We start from the raw sequence: 17,775 nt of genomic DNA, 5'->3' as shown, positions 1-17,775 counted from the left end.
CGCTCTGGGCCACGTCCGGGCGGGCGGATTTGAAATTGCGAGGAGGCGGCGGCGCTGGCGGTAACGGCAGGGCGGGGAGCGGGAGGGCAGCGGCAGCAATACCCTCACCCTCACGGCTTCACCCCGTGGGACAAGTGTTCGTGCGGCCACGGTGAGTCCCGGACTGCAGACTCTCTGCTGAGTCCCCCCGGTCGCCTTCGGTACGGTTTAGACGCTCTCTTAGGGCGAGCGGGTGGAGCTGCGCCCAGCTCTGCCGCGCTCTACGCTTTCTTTTTTTTTTTTTTTTCCTGCTGGTGTGTTGGCTCTGGCAAACTGCTCTTAAATCTCTGCTCGAACTCTGCTCTTACAGCGTCTTGGCTTATGTCAGCAGCAGTGTGGCCAGCAGGACCAGGGCAGTGACACCCCTGTACGCGGCAATGGTGAGGCCGCAACTCCAGTGCTGTGGCTGATTCTGGGCCCCGCAATTCACTGAGGGGCTGGAGCGTGTTCAGAGAAGGGCAGCGGAGCTGGGGAAGGTCTGGAGCACAAGTCCTATAAGGAGCGGCTGTGGGAGCTGGGGGTGTTTAGCCTTTAGGTGTTTTCCTGGAGAAAAGGAGGCTCTGGGGAGCCTTTTCACTCTGGAACCACCTGAAAGCAGGCTGTAGCCAGGTGGGGGTCGGCCTCTTCTCCCAGGCAATAAGCGAGAGAACACGGTCTCAAACTGCACCAGGCTTTGGTGGGACAGTTGGAGGAATTCCTCCACAGAAAAGGCAATTAGCGATTATACACTGGGGGAATGGATTACTGTCGTCAATGAGTGTGGTAAGCTTGCCCAAACTACCACCACGCCTGCCCAGCATGGTGGTGGAGTCAGTGTCCCTGGAGGTGTTTAAGGAAAGGCTGGATGAAGCACTTAGTGCCATGGTCTAGCTTACAAGGTGGTGTTTGGTCATAAGTTGGACTAGAGGATCTTGCAGGTTTTTTCCAAACTAATTGGTTCTGTTATTCTAGAAGCTAATTGCTTGCTATGATTGTGAAAATTCATTCTCTCTGTGGTTGGTCCCAGTTAAAGTAATGGAATAAAGCAGATTCTTCCCCAAACACAGTGAGAAATGCTGCCCTATGAATTGAGCTTGAGGTAAACTTCTGTTGTGGTTTGTGAGCAGTGGAACTGGAAGCAAAATGAAGCAACAGTTTATATTAATAATGTGTTTTGGTATCATCTGTAATAGAAGGGGTTTTTATCAGTTACAATTCAGTCATTTAAGCCCATCCCGCAAATAAAGTAGAACCTCTGTAGAGGGCAGAAGCTTGCAATTTTTTTGTGACTTAATGTTTCGTGAGTTCTGTTTACCTCATTCCCCCTTAACGCCACAGTGGGGACAATGGTATTTAATATTCCAGTTTGATTTATATTCTGTATGTGTGTTCTGAAGAGAGCCATAATATTATCTCAGAATAGCTTTTTCAGTTATTGTGCTATAATACTGGGAGATCATTTGCAGAGGAATGGGTAGGCTCAGAATGAGCAGCTCAGGAGCTGGTGTATGGCTGAAGGGCTGTAAGCAGTACTTGTGTACTCGTGGTAGTGTGGCCTTTTTCCCAGTGGACTGAACAGAAAAATTTCTCATGCTCTTTTGCTTTTGGAACCTGTAGGTTTGAAGTGACCAAATATAAAGAAAGGCAAAACAGTAGGTTTAGAACAAGCACTGACACTTTTATCAATAAAATGGTTCATTTAAAAGGCTGTGGCTGCTCATATATTTCTGGAATCTAACATATTCTTCTTTTTTTTTTTTGGTCCAACTTACAGGTCTACTTGTTTATTCTGAGCCTTTGGAAAATTATTGTGGCATTTAGAAAAGAAAATACCCTTAAGTCCTGGATTTCCTGATACTGCTGGAATACTGAGGGATTGTGGTTTACAGCAGTCACAATGCGGCGAAGCTCAAGTACTGCTGGAAGCAGCAGTCGACAATCTATGATGGCACTGAGAGTGCAGGACAATAACAAGATTGGTCTTCAGACACCTCAGATGTAAGTCTGGCTGGTCATGTTGCTAAAAATAACTATATAAAACTAATTCTGAAGAGATTTATCATAGTGTGTTTGAGTGTGTGAGTAGCAACTAAGGAAAAAAAATGTAAAGAGTGACGAGAAGGGTCCTTACAGCCAAGGATGTTTGCACATGTGCTCCAGTTTTGCAAAAATACTTGCTTTAACCTTTTTGTGTACTTGTGTCACGTTTCAAATTGTAACACTTTGTTACATGTTTCTGAGGAGATAGCTGGATGCATCAGTTAACCTTTCTGAGATGTTGCTTGGATGAAGGTGCTAAGGAATATATGAGTGTTTGTATAGCTCTTGTATGAGCCATGTATGGTCTATGTTGGGGTCTTTTCCTAGGTCTATTCCTTTTAAATATTCCTTAAATATTTTAGATTTTATTTACAGTCACTATAGCTCTTGAATTGAATGGTATGAGGTAGTCACTTGAATCCTTCTCTCTGCTCCTCAGGAAGGACAGAAGCGTCTTTGGGAAGCTAAGCATGAGCAAACCGACATCTGGAGCTTCAGAAAGAAAAGTCAGCTGTTTTGGGAACAGGTATGGATTGCTTTCATTCTCTGCACTGTAAATTAAAACAAAAATGGTCCTCTAATTTTGGCAGTTTTCTTTCTTGACAGATTTTCACTATAGGGAATAATGGATCTGAGGCAATCAGACCTTCAGGTCTGCCTTCCTCCAGTGCTTGATCACTAAAAGATAAGGCTGTGGAGCAGGAATTGCTTTGGGAGCTGGTTTTTTTTTTTTTTCTTTTGGGAATGATGTGCACTGCAGACCTTAAGAGTATCTCAATACATTTTCTTGTTTAAGGAAGAATGACATCTGACATATACTCTGCATTAGTTTCCTCTCTCTAAGATACAAACCTTCCAAAACTCTATAACCTTTCTGCTTAGCTCATGACTTTCTGTGTGGTGGGTATCTTCTTGATAGCACCCCAGTGTTGCAAGGGATTATTTCTTTTAAATATTCCTTAAATATTTTTAGAGTTTATTTACAGTCACCAACATTATTTTTTCTTAATCTTTGGGGTATTTTTCTCCTCTCTAGAAGTTTATTTATTTCAATAAAATGAAGAAAGTATTCATCTAGGATGCGGTAATCTCTTTGTTGTACTTATGACATTGTGGCTTCTATGTTGATGATGTTTTTCCAATGATCTTAAATGAAGAGAAAACTTCAAGTATCACTTTGTATAACAAATGCAAAGAAAACATAAATATAGCAGTTTTTGTGACTTAAAACATGAAGAGAGTTTTTCTTTCTATGTATTGACCCAAGACCTGTATTTATTGTCTGTCCCTAGAGCGAGTGGGGCTGGAGGATCACGCGGCAGCCAGTATGGTGTGTTTGGGACAGAAAAGATAAAGGATCCCAGGCCCCTTCATGACAAGGCATTCATCCAACAATGTATCAAAAAGCTTTGTGAGGTAACATATTAACTTATTCTGCATGTATGTTATGAGGTGTAAAATGTGCTAATCAAAATGGTTATTTCTCTTGGTTTCAACTATAAATTTTATTTAGTGACTGGTATTCTGTGTTTCTTTTGCACAGTTTCTCGTTGAGAATGCTTATGCCCACAATGTTTCCATGAAATCACTACAATCTCCATCAGTTAAGGACTTTTTAAAGATCTTCACCTTTATCTATAAATTTCTCTGCCCTTCTTATGAACTACCTGACTCAAAATTTGAAGAGGAAATTCCCAAAGTTTTTAAAGACCTTGGGTAAGATGATTATTGTTAGTCTCCTGGGCTGAATAGATATGCTATGGCCAAAAATTTAAAAGCTAAGAATTCTGCATTGATAGTTGGGGAGAATGTACTTTTCGAGTCTCATCTGAATAAAGAAAACGATCCAATGTTGTGATTGTTTTGTTTAGCTCTGGGTTAACTCTCTTATTTTCAATGTCTGCTATACATTTCATATTTGAACTTGCAGAACTATAAGCTCTTGGAATCTTGCTTTGTAATGTAAAATTTAATTGATTATTTGTATAGAACTTTGAAAACAAGACACAATTTTCTTTTACAGACCTTTCTGTTCATTCTGTTAGAATCTAAGAACTAAAATTTCCAGAACTTTGGATCAAGACCTTTAAATTTAATTTAGTTTAAACAAATTTAATTTCATTCAAAATATGTTTTCCTGCAATTTTTCTCATTCTGCTTTCAAAGCAGAATGTGGAAATGACAAATTACTGTTGAGGTGGAAAAAAAACACTAAGTAGCTGAGTGGTTTTTTGCTGAATTTATTCAGTGTTTGAAATCATTAATGCCCCAATGCTTTCCAAGAAAGAAAATCCTCTGCCTGTTGATAACTGTGAATTTTCAGTCTCATTTAAAAAAAAAAAAAAAGAGTGTATTTTACGCCTGTAGATTTGAATCCATGATGGAGTGAAAATGCCGGGGCTCCTTAAATGTAGGTGTAAATCTGTTTTGTTCACTTCTCAGTATTTTAATAAAATTTTGTATTAATCTGTAACATTTGAAACTACTGATGTAGATTGAAATATGGAAAAGAATTACACTCTGCTGCACCAAGAGTGTAATTCTGGATAAAATGACTAATTTTGACAAGTCACTTGAAGTTTTGGGAGTTCAAGGAGCATCTGGATGGCACTCTTGATTATATGGTTTAGTTGTAGGCAGTCCTATGAGGAGCAGGGAGTTGGATTTGTTAGGAGTCTCTTTCAAGCCAAGATATTGTGTGAATCACAAAATGAGAAACCCATGATAAGTTGAGTTCTTACAGCACTATTTTATTCGATTATTTCCTTTGAAGCACACTACAATTGAGTTTGCTCTTCCTTCTGTGCTTTCATGTACATATAAAAATGTTCTGTTTTATTTTCAAAATGTGCTGGTTTGTTTTCTTCACTGTCTGCCACTGCTACTAAAAATGTATCATCTTTGGCCATACAGGTACCCCTTTGCTCTGTCAAAAAGCTCCATGTACACTGTGGGTGCACCACACACCTGGCCTCAGATTGTGGCAGCTTTAGTTTGGTTAATTGATTGCGTCAAGGTAATGTTTGTCTTAAGATAAATATTTTCACTTTCCAGGCTGGAATGTTAGTTTCAATACAGATCTAGTAAATATTTTCTACTAATCTCTTTGTTTAACATATATGTAAACATATGTTCTTAGCTGTCATCTGGGAGCTGACCCTTAGCCTTATGTTTTAGTAACTTTTAAAGTGAGCTTTTCATGTTATATTGTGATAGTTTTTTTCTTTAAATGTATGCACTGGATAAATTAATGTATAAAAAAGGGGGTGAAGTGCTGATCTATACGTACATTAAATGTGAGAAGTTAATTAGTATAATCACTGAATAGAATGTGTATCTTCTGTGCAAATGTTGTGACATCTGCCATTCTCTCCTAAACTCGAAATCTAAGGATGGAATTTTCAATTTAAATTATTCAAATGTCCTGGGTTTCTATACACAGTGGTGAGTTTTCAGTTTGGGTGGGGTGTTTTTATTTAATTTTGGTTTTGTTTGGTTTGTTTGGGTTTGAAAATCCTGTCCTTTTTTGCTCAAGACACAAGACGATTTAGCAGTGTTGACTGTCCAGTTCACGCCTCTATACCTGTGTGTTTAGTCAGCTCAACACAGGTTCATTCCGGCCTGCTTCCTGAAATCCTAATCCAGCATTACCTTGCTTCTTTTCATGAAACCAAAATGGAAACTAATGGATGCCTTCCCATTTGCTCTTTGTGTGTGCACCTCTGCTTTTCAGCTGTACAATGCGATCAGGGAAAATGCACCATCGTTCGATGACAAACAGAGCTGGGGAGGAGAGACAGATGATGGAATTGTACATAATAAGGTACCAAAAAAAGGAAATTAGAATCAGAATTGCTCAACTGAATTTTGCCATGTGCTGTAACAATACAATTTAATTACAGTTTAGATTGTTGTGTCATGTAGGTTCTGTTCCCTTTAATATTCACAATGCTTTCTAGGAAGTAGAGTATCATTATGTAAAAACCTAATCAGCTATTTCCTGAGCAGGTATCATGATCAGTCTATTGGTGAAGACTGGGTATTAAACAAAATATTCTACTTATTATATATTCACCTTATTCTACAAGTATCTACTGTTCTCCTTTGTGGAGAAAGGGATTCATTATGCTGCTTATTGTTTTAGTAGAGTTTCTGATATATTTTCCTTTAGCACTCACAACTTCTAAGGTTAACTGCAGTTCAGTGTAAAGACAGTGACTTAATTCTAAATAAAGTGACTTGTGCCAATATCTACTCAGTTTACTAGGTAAAAATTGGTTGTGAAGTTTTATTTCTGAGGCAGAAAATAGGCTGGCAGTGTAATTCAGGCTCTTAAAAATCCAACAGCTTGCTTTCTTTTTAATTTATCATGGATTATTAGTACTGCTCAGATTTAACTCAGTGTTTACTCACAACAGGTGTTTGAAGAGGGTTGCATTATAAGCTAAAACATTTAATTAGAAATTGCAAAAAAAATCAAGTAAAATCATCATTAAGGTTACAACTTGATGGTTGGCAAGTAAAAATGCTTTTAAACTAAATACATTCTTCTACATTGACACGTATGCATATATATATTGTGATACAAAATTCACAATGCTGGTGTAATTGCTTCTGAAACATCTGTAATTTAGTGTCTAGCAAATTCTTTTTTGGTAACCTTTCTTTAATTCTAGATAAGTACTTTGACATCTGCAGATCTGAATTTTAATGGTCATAATTATAGAAGAGGTCTGTTAAACAGATCTCCAGTTTCCATAAACTGGCCTGAGAGAATCATATGCAGCAAGATGAAGAATTCGTAAATATTCTACCTACAATCTTTGTTAAATACACAGTATTTCCAGACCTTCTCTAGTGTGAATTATAGGTGTCTCCTTCTGCCTGAATATATAATCTGTTGACATTCTATTTTCAAAGGGAGGAAAAAAGTTAAATTTTACAAAAGTTTAATTGTTTAATTCCACTGGTTGAGTAACTTTAGACTATGCAGATATTTTACAGGCCTTGGAATTGTTTAAATGAAAGATTTTTAAATTGTTTTCAGCTTTTTATGGACTACTGTGTGAAGTGCTATGATCTTTTCATGAAAGGGAGAGATACCTTTGAAGAGTTGGATGCTGAAGTGCAGTCAAAATTAAGTAAGTTTTCAAGTTTTAATTAAGTATTCAATTCTGTTAGTGGTTTCTTTTCTCCTAGCATCCATTTGTTCAGTTTACAAGTGAAAGTTGTCTAAGGGAGTCTGAAATACCTAAGTACATTTCAGTTACTTCAACTTAATGCTCTCTTTTTTATACATATTTTTATATATAAAAATTTTAGCAGTACAGACGGATAGGTCATAATCTACTATCAGCTGTAGCTGTGTCACTTGGTTTTTTAATGGCTTTGTCACAGAAAACCAGTATACAATTCTTCAGATATGAACGCCACCCTTGCAGATGACTCTTGCTTCTGTCTGGCAAAGTTAACAATTAAAAAAAAAAAAGAAAAATATTTTCAGAGGATGCACACCTGAAAAAGTTCAGCTTTTGAAAGATCTGAAGACGGCCTGCAAGAGTTCCAAACTATTGTAAGGGTTCCTGTGTTTGTCTTCAGGGAGGTAGAAAATTACTAGGTTTTTTTGACTCACTCATTTCACCACCTACAGAAATGCAAACACAATGTGAGAACAAGGAAGAAAAACATTTCTTACTTTCTTTGCTCTCCTATGAAAAGCCAGGCCCAGGCTAAGGGCCCTTTGTTTGCAAACTGGAGCCGTCAGCTGGAGAGGAAACAAGCTAATATACTGTTACTGGATGTTAGGAAAATATCATCCCATCTTTTGGCAAAAGCCAGGTGAAGTTAGGGAAAAGATGTCTCAAGAAGCAAGAAAGTATATAGATAAGAAAGAGGTTGTTAAATAAGTTTGATTTGTTCAAGCTTCACAAGGTAGTCCTGACTTGTATAGTCCCCTGTGGTGTGGGCTGTGTGAGAGTTTGGAAACCCTTACCTTGTGGGAGTGACTTTGACATGAGGACTCTTTCTGACATGAGGACTGAGAAACCTATTTCTCTTCTTGTTTGTTTTGGTGTTTTTGCCTGGTTGCATTTTAATGAAAAGTTTTTCTGATGAGTTTCTTGGTTGTTTTTAGTTATTTCTTTAGTGTAAAATAATTATCCAGATAATGGGTATTTGCTGTGCTGAAGCTGAAGTTCAGATACTCAAAATAGGTGGTGATATTGAGATGAATTTGTAACTCCACTCTCTCTTCTGCTCTCCCACAGAGGATTTATTTAATATAGATCCATTCCAGATGGAAAGTTTAGCAGCTGAAAACAAAAGACTTCAAGAAGAGATTGCAAGACTAGAAAAAGAAAAGGAAAGTGAGCCGGTTAGTAAATTGTGTCTGTTTTTATGGTGGAGTTGAATTTTATAATATCGACCATTTCTGAATGAAGATACTTATGATACATAACAAATGGAAAATATTCAGTGCTTTGAGATTTTAATTATGCCAGGTTTTTACAGACTATACCATTATAGAACAAGGCATTTTCTGTGGAGTCTTCAGTAACTATTTGTTTGATAATGTGCAGATATTAATGTGCAGATATAAGGTCTTATATTGACTGAAATAATAAAACACTTGAACCACTTTTTTTTAATATAAATTTCAACATTATTTTTTCAAATGTATTGGTATTCAAATATGAGGCATGGCATTCAGTGGTAACAAATATGTTTTATGGAAAATACTTTGCTTGAAAAGCTGGCTTCTGCTTTTAATACATCCTGAGTTTAAAAATGGGTTAGTGGCTGTGCAGGTGGCAAATTGAGATTCCTGCCAACTTTGCAAAATGTGCTGAGTTTATTCCTGGCTTTCCATGCCCTTGTTTTATCTGCTCTCCATATATTATTAGAGTTAAGTGGTGAACTACCTGTAGTAAGAATTGTCTGATGCAAACGGGAGACTTAATGCTGAAATACAAGCATCTTTTCAGTCTTCTTTGCTGTTATTTTAAAGGTGCTTGACTTGACTTAGCTGTCACAGAGATTAAAAATTTTTAAAGTTCTTTTATATTTGTGCTATTGATATTGATCAATTACTCTACTGTCTTGTCTGGAAAGTGAAGTCATTATTTTATATTTATCTAAGAGTGGTTGTTCTTTTCACTCATTTCCTAGGATCGTAGAGTAACGCTACGAAATGTGAAATCATCTCTTCAAGCAGACGTCCAGAAATACCAGGCTTATTTGGCTAATCTGGAATCTCATATAGCCATCCTTGATCAAAAACTGGAAAGTGTTAATGATGAAGTTGAGACAGCAGGTAAGGAGGCCTTGATCACAGTCAGGACAGTGAAGCTAGAAACAGTATTCAAATAATTGTAGCTCTTAGCTTGAGGACAGAGCGAGGTACTTGGAGTAGGATGATGCTACAAATAAACTTTCCAGAAGGGATTGCTGATAAAGATTTTTTTTTGTCTAATAGCTCTTGGAGTAATGAAACAGTAATGATATTTAATAATTACGTTATTTGCTCATAGAATACAGAGGTGAGGTTATATAGGCTGGTATTTTATGTCCATTTCACAAATGTTTTATGAACTTAGAAATGGAAGTAGAAGCAATGAAGCAGGAGAATGCCCGTCTCCGGCACATCTTAGATAACCAAAAGTACTCAGCTGCGGACATTGAGAGACTAAATCATGAGAGAAATGAGCTGCAGCAAACCATTAACAAGCTGACTAAGGAACTGGAAGCAGAAGAACATCAGCTGTGGAATGAAGAGCTAAAATATGCTAGGAATAAAGAGGCGGTATGTGAAAACCCCACTACACTCAGAGGTGGCTGTCAATTTTCGTCATGCAAGCTTAAAATTGGAGTCTTGATAATTTCTTTCCTAAATAATCTAACACCACCATACATGTATCTAACCAGGCAAAACTGACCAAAATGGCCTCTGTTTACAATATCTCTGAAAACTGTTGCTTTTTTTTCCCCTTTTGCTGTTTTGCATTTAATGGAAATGTACTTTTTTCTGCATCATAAGAGATATATCTAGAATATGAAGTATGGCAAGCTGTCACTGCTATAGCATTAAGAGCTTTAATAACATTAGCATGCCATTGCTTTGAAAACACAAGAAATTACAGGCTAATGTTAATATTTCAGAGCAAGTAAGTAAGGCAAACCCAAAGAATTTTAATCAATAGCTTTGCATGCATTTAGGGCCTGATTAGTTCTTTGTCTAGAAGTTGTAACATCTCTCAAGGGCTAAGTACAATCCCTTCAAACAGAATGAAAAGATATAGGCCTGTCAGCAATGGGATTTAAAAGCTTCTGCTTTGCCAATTGGAGAACTAAAGAAAAAGTTTCAAATATATTTGGTAGGGTTACCCTTTATCAAGTACTTTTACTAACTTAAATCCTCATGTACAAGTATGAAGCACATAAAACTGGAAAAAAAAACTGGGTTCCTTAATGTTTGCATTTATTAGCACTCATTAATTAGAAATTAGAGCATTTAATCAGCTTTGCTTAGAGGCATGCTCAAGTTTGTTTGTTGTTAGGATGTGTGGCATTTCCTGTCAAAACTAATGAGAGAAGGCATATTGACCTGATGACTGATCATTGGTTTAGTATTATTTTCCAGCATGTTTTTAGTTCCCTATCAGCTAATTCTCAAAAACTTGAGGCAGGAAAAATTATGGCAGATGAATATTGAAAACTACAGGTGAAACCTTTCAGTGTTCTCAGCCATATACACTGAGACCTCAGTGTGCAAACTCTGAAAGAATCATAAAACAGTACCTAATGCAGCAAACTGCTGGACTTGCATTACATACAGCTCTTGAATACTGTGGGGTAGCGAGGAATAATGTCTATAGAGAGTAACTCAGGAATTTGTTTGAAGTACCATATGAATACTTCTTGCAAAGCTTTTAACTTGTATCTCTTCTATGATTTGTGCCCTTTTCTCCTCTGAGCAGATCGAAATGCAACTGGCAGAGTATCATAAACTGGCTCGAAAGCTGAAATTAATTCCAGTAAGTGCTGAGAATTCCAAAGGCCACGACTTTGAGATTCAGTTTAATCCTGAGGCAGGACCAAATTGCCTAGTCAAATACAGAACTCAAATCAAGGTAAGTAGAGTCAACACTGAAGGCTTTAGATACCACTCACAAAAAAGATGGATTTCTTTGGAAATGCTGGAAGGTCTCTCAATCTCACAATGAAATGTCACTGAAAAGCTTGTGTGATGAGTCACCATAATGACATTGTAGTATGTGAAAGAAACGTGGTATTGGACAATACAATGGCCTAAAAAAAATAAAGGAAAATATGTACTGGGGTGCATCTTGGTTCAAATAAGCAAATTGCATTTGTTGGATGTTCTTGTATGTGTATTACAGGCTCCCCTCATGGAGATCATCAACGAGACTGAGGAAGAAATTAGTAAAGCCACTCAACGGAAGATGACTTTGGAAGATACTTTGGAACAGGTGGGTTGGTTAATGAAGATTAACATTAAGATAACCCAAAATCTTAGCTGCTGCTTTCATCCAACCTTTTGCATGGGTAAAGTCTTGTGTGGTAGGTTGGTGTTTTGGATTGGCTGGGGTTTTTCTGAGGACAAGTAGAGGGAAAAGCTGTGAGAAAACTGCTCTAATTGTGATGGAACCTAGAAGTTTTTCTAAGAATTGGGGTCTTTGTTGGTTGAAATATTGTGTATTCCCTGAATTAAAGTTTATGTAGCTTACATGTATTTGATAATAAACATTGGAAGTATTTTTTTTTTAATAAGTTGCCCATTCCAGTTATTGTGTGGCTTACCACCACTGACAAAGTGTCATCAGGAAGATTTTTAGTAATATTGGATTTGGGACGGATTGAAAGAAGGAGAATTTTTTTCCTCGTTCTTCTACCTTTACCTCAGTTTTTATTGCTGAGCATGATGTTATGTTATGAATGTCCTCTTGGCCAGCTGGCCTGCCTATGCACCTTCCAAGTCTCTTGCCTATCCCTAACCTACTCAGTGAGGGGCCCTGGGAAGGATAGAAAGTCTTGGAATGTTGTGCTAGCACTATTCAGCAGTAGCCAACACTGTTTTAGCCCCTTATCCAAAATGAAGCATAATACTGCTATAAAGAAAGGTAAGGCCATCCCAGCCTAGCCTAGTTTAATTGGCTTTTTGGATCTACCACGTGTAGTTTGTGATGGCATGGATTTTTATGTTGGAATTCTTTTTGAACCATATTTCCTTGGTTATGTTTTCATCCTAGGTGAATGTAATGCTAGAGGACAAGAAACGCAGTGTGAAAATGCTGACAGAAGAAGCTGAAAAGCTGGATGATCTTTACCAGCAGAAGCTTAAGGTAGAACTTCTTACAGCTGGATGGCAACTTATCCTTAATGATACCCTTATCCTTAATTTTTGTATTAATAGATAAATTTTTGGGTTGCATTTTTGTGTGGGCTTCTGCCTTTGCCTTCTTCCCTTCCTCTTACAGGATTTTTCCATTCTTTTCAGAAAAGTGATTTGACTGCTATCTCAATTGAATCAGTTTTCACTTTCTTGTAGGAGAATCTGGCATCATACTGTAGCAGATCCTGTAAATCATAAATTACTGTATCCAGTAATAAAAGCAGCAACAATCATCTGACCTCTGGATGTCTCTGGGCATGTGCTCAAAGGAAATTTTAGGATTAAAAGAATCTGCCTTGTCTAATCAATTTGTATATAATAAATACATTTACAGTTTTTAGTAAACATGTTCAATCAGTTTCTGTAAAGACTAAGGAAAACATTGATTGACCAAAAGCATGTTAAATTGTTTTAATGATTTCAAACTGTTGCTTCCTTTAGCTTCCTTTCCCAGCACAGGAGCAGTCCCTATCCTTTCCCCCACTTGCAGTTCAGCAGCACAACATAGCTCTCTGTTAACAACTGAGTAGCTATTTTGGTACTTCCCAGCTTCTCTGACAACACTGCTTTAGTGGGGCTGTGGTGCCCTGCAGAAAAATGTTCTTTGAACTAAGACACTATTTACCATAGATGCTCCTGTAAATCCAAACTCCTGTGCTATAGCCATGAAACAGGGCTATTTCACTGCTAATACCTGCTGAGGCAGGTATACATAGGTATATAAAGGCAATTAATTTAGTTTATATTTTTCAAAACCACATGATACTTGACTTTTGATCTGTGCTCTTGCATATACTTTTCTCTAAAGTTACGCTCATAAAATACACACTTGCTACCAGATGTTTATAATAAGACATAGTCATGTAATTCCTCTACTAATTTTTAAAATGCTGTTTGTAAGTCTTTAGTATTAAAATTATTTTTGAAGGATGATGTTTCAGTAATCTACCAGAATTGCATGATGGCAGAATTTTGTTTGGTTTTGTGGATTGTGTAGCATCAACAGTGGCATTCTCCTTGAAGAGATGATTATTTGGAATTGTACTCTCTTTCAGACAAAAAGGAAAAGCTGTTTTCTTACTCAAATGTGGTTGTGGTTTTTTAACCGAGAAACAGTTGTTCATGATGTGCCATTTCTAAGCTATTTAGACTATCTAAACAACACTTTTTGAGTTTAACTCTGAAGGGAAAGTAGCTGCAACACAGGCCTTTAAATATGGTTAAAGGAATAAAGAGATGGTTAGGCTTATTCTGGGATGGGGATGATACAGAAAACAGGGAAAACTTTAAGTTTGGGAATGATGTCCTTGGGGGTTTTTTTTCAGTTCTGAATTTCAAGCTATTTGTGTGAATTTTGAATTCAAGCACTAGGATATAATCAGGTAGTAGAAAGAAGAAAAAAAAAATCCAAATTATACCTGAGAAAGGCCTTTTTTTTTTTTCTCTTTTTTCCTTATGACTGTAGGAGATAGAAGAAGAAGAGCAGAAATGTGCAAATGAACTGGAATCGTTAAAGAAGCATAAAGAGTTACTTGAGAGTGGTGTCTATGAAGGGCTCAGTGAAGCCACAAATGAATTGCATGAACTCCAAAGACAGTAAGACTCCTAACTTTGCTGTTTGCCTTGTTTATTTTGGTTTTTAAGGATAAAGATATTTTCTTGAATGTAACATAAAGTTGTTTCAGGATGTATCCATCTCAGTGCATTAATTTCACAAGTTAACAACTGAAAGACATTTCTCCTCAACAGTATTTTGCTAAAATATTTGTCTGCTGTATCAGAACTCCTGTTTTCCATGTAATTTTTTAATATATATGGTTGTAGCTGAGAAAATAGTTTGTTTCCAAAATTACATGACAACTGCATTTTATACCTCAGTCTGGAAAGAGTATTTGGACTCAAAGGTCCATTGTTTCTTATCAGTTGGCTCAGTACAGTCCTTTGGGTTTTTTTAAGTTGAGTATTAATATATTGTAACTCGGTTCAAATTAGTACTGATGGAAAAAAAAGTATGGCTAAACTTGATGATAAATTGGACTTGAAGTGATTGTTTTAAATGTCAGGACTTCTCTAATTATGGACATGACCTTCTGAGTATCTTTACCTTTTAGATATCAAGTTGTTTTGCAAACAACAACAGAAGAGAAGAGAAAAATTGGTGCTAACTTGAGTCGTCTTATAGAAACAGTTGCTACTCATATAGCATCTATAGTGGTAAGCTAATATTTGATATTTAGAATTAAACCTCTCTAGAGACATTTACAGTTAAACACTTGAAAATTAGAGCTTACTCTTTCTAAGGAAGTATCAGTTATTTAGCTGCTGCACTGAGTCCATGGATTCTAGTTAAATTTTCTGACAAAACCTTCAGTGGAAATAATCAGAATTGATTGTTAAGTTTCAGCAGTAACATCCTGTCAGGTTAAACCTGCTTCTGATAGATGTCTTTCAGGAAAGTGTTTAACTGAAATCAGTTAACCAGTGCAATGACTGCTTAAAATGCTTTAGCAGAATCAGTAAAATACAGACCATGATAGAGCTAATAAAACTTTCTGTACCTCTTTTCTAGAAATACCTTGATGAACAGAATGCGAGAATTTACAGAGATGATGAAGAATTCATGCCTGAAGATCTATTATCAGACTTGGCCAGCATCCTAGACAGTTATAAAAAGAAGGCTGAAAGTGTCTAATCACTAGAAAGATGAAGATAAAAATGTTGTATTTCTGAAGCTCTAGTATGGGGCCTTCTAAAGGGATGGGTACTTACCTATGTTTAGCACTGAAACTGGTTTTAAGTGGAAGGAAGTAGTTATGAACATTCTTTGTTTTGTTGACACAAATACATTTAAGAATTAAACAATATATTTGCATTTTCTTAAGAAATGCTCTGCTCAGACTTTGTACTTTCAATAGTGTATGTATGCATTTAGGGCACACACATCACAGACAGTTCACTTCCTTCCCCAAGCCTTATTTTACTAGCAAGACTAAATGTAAATGTCGGTCTCCTGCTTGTTCAGTTACCTATGAAACTGCACAGAGACACCTCTTACATGAGTAAAAAAACAAAACCTCTTTTGAAAAGATTAATCCTTGTATAGTATTCTTGTAAATAATCTAGAAAAAGAAACACAGTAGTTTGAAAACCAAGCTTTGTCTTTAGCTGCTCATACTCCCAGATGAAACTTCACTGAACTTCTTGAATATATGTACCAGAGAAAGCTCTAAATAGGACATCATAGTAATTCTGGCTGTATATCTAATCACTTGTAGGTTTGGTACATGTTAGATGTATCAAAATGGTCTAAAATGTCTGTATTCTTCTTGTTAGGCCAGTTGGACAGACTTTGATGTTTCCTCAGGAAAGTAACAGTAAAATTAGTGTATGGGCAGCTCTGGTCCAAATACTTTAAAGAAAGTGGATCAATGCTATGTGAAAGTAGTATGTTTTTATCTATTCTGTGTATCATTTTATGTTAAAAAATAAATAAATAAAACCCAGCATTCATATCTTGGACAGTTTATGATGATATTTCCTATTAAAAGCATTGAAGTATTTGAGTGTTGTTTTTATAGGTCAAACATTCAAATATATAAAGATAAAAACAATTTTGCAGTTGTTTAAAGGCACTTAGCAGCTGATAGATAAAGAAAGCTGCTCCTTAATTCTACAATATTTGAATAAATCATGGATCCATAGGATATACAACAAAACTTGAGTTAGACCATCTAAACACAGACTGAATTGGTTAATTCTAGGCTATTTTTGCAGATTAAGTTTAAAACTCAGTTGTTCTTAACATAGTGCGTGAATCTTCTGGCCCTGGTATGAGTATTTTGTTTCAAATATGATCAGGATGACATTATTTAAGCTTCTAATTTTCTGTTCCTTTTTTATACTCCAGAATTCTAATTTGACAGCTAGAAAAGCCTTCCGACAGGTGGGAATTTCCATGTTTTCTTTTGTTGTCCCTTCTCTTGTCTTTACAGACTTTTTGTTTTCTGTAACAAACTAGTCTTTACTACATCCCAGTTCCTTCTCTTTAGAAGTTTTTTCTTTTGTGATCTCTTCAACATTTTTGTTATCTAAAGCAAGGTAGCAATCTAATGGAGCAAAAGTATGAGCTGTAGATGAGAGCCATGTTCCTTTAAACTATGTGCTTATTTAGGGGCTATGCTTTCTCTTGACTCCCCCATACCTGTTTATCTCTGCTTCTATAACTGACCTTGTGTTTCTAGCATCTGTAGGTGTGCAGTAGTCAGTTGATTAAATGAGAGCAAAATAAATGGCATTTCCAAAGCCCCTAATCAACATGGGTCAAAGAATTAAAATCACCATGCCTTCGCTTAATGCACTGGCCAGTGTAATATTCTGAAATTAAGGTAGTCCAAATAATAAAAACAAAATACATGTTAGTAACATTGGCAATGTGTTTTTGTTATTGGTTTGTATGTCACTTAAGCTAAACTGCCTTTAGAACTGCCTCAAATTTGGATCTAGGTTTTGTACAATACTATGGGGCTGTGTGTTGTAATCTAACAGATCAACATCAGCCAATGTTTACTAGGTACTATGTCTTCACAATTTAAAAATTGAGGGAATTTTTTAATCCTTGTTCAACATGTTTTCTCTGTAATATTGAAAATCAGGCAGGTTTTTTTTTTGATTTGTATTCTGGAATATGGCTTCTAAATTTAGGCAGTAAGCACTAGAACATAATTACTGCTCTTGGTTTTGGTTTTGTTTCTTTATTGGAATATAAAGTCTTATTGAGAAAGTACCCACAGCACCTGTACATTTCAGTAGTATGAGTCATTTGTAAGTGTTGGCTCTTGAAAGGATACAATTGCCTCATACCTTTTGTACAGTTTAATGTGTCAGTTTCTGTATTCTTACACTCAATAAAATTTCTTATTCCTGTTTCTATAAAAGACTGATCCTTACTGCAAGTGTAGAAATATGACATAAAATCCCAATCATCTGACTTTCCTTGAGGAACTAGATTAATCATTTTAGCAGCAGATACTATTTCCCTGGCTCTCATTGTTGTTCAATATGCGTTGTGTAGGGGAAAAATAAAATCCAGAAACATCTTTGTGTAAGTTTTAGAGGAATAAAAACTGCTTTAATCTTTTTAAAAATTCTTAGGAATATAGGGCCAAGTTGCTTTGACAATGATTTATGCAGTGTCCTTTTGGCATTAGTCTCACCAACCAGTATTTCCCGTACATGACCACTCTTGCATCTGCTTAATTATTATTATTTATTATTTAGCTATGAAAAATTACACTTGATGCTGTAGA

General features: G+C 36.4%; 1 protein-coding gene across 1 annotated transcript; it reads left to right on the top strand.

The window, feature by feature from the left end:
- NDC80 (NDC80 kinetochore complex component) lies at positions 1–17,252 on the top strand. Its single transcript, XM_059858861.1, has 17 exons — positions 1–151; positions 1,793–2,016; positions 2,498–2,584; positions 3,351–3,474; positions 3,602–3,774; positions 4,972–5,074; positions 5,792–5,881; positions 7,106–7,199; positions 8,325–8,431; positions 9,226–9,370; positions 9,654–9,859; positions 11,034–11,186; positions 11,457–11,546; positions 12,327–12,419; positions 13,935–14,065; positions 14,581–14,683; positions 15,039–17,252. The coding sequence occupies exons 2-17, from the start codon at positions 1,916–1,918 to the stop codon at positions 15,159–15,161; spliced, it is 1,923 nt and encodes a 640-aa protein (XP_059714844.1). The 5' UTR covers positions 1–151; positions 1,793–1,915; the 3' UTR covers positions 15,162–17,252.
- The last annotated feature ends 523 nt before the right edge of the window (positions 17,253–17,775 follow it).

The sequence above is a fragment of the Haemorhous mexicanus genome, chromosome 1 (assembly GCF_027477595.1).
Source record: "Haemorhous mexicanus isolate bHaeMex1 chromosome 1, bHaeMex1.pri, whole genome shotgun sequence".
NCBI lineage: Eukaryota > Metazoa > Chordata > Aves > Passeriformes > Fringillidae > Haemorhous > Haemorhous mexicanus.
The sequence above is the reverse complement of the archived record's forward strand: the minus strand, read 5'-3'. Positions and strand labels throughout refer to the sequence as shown.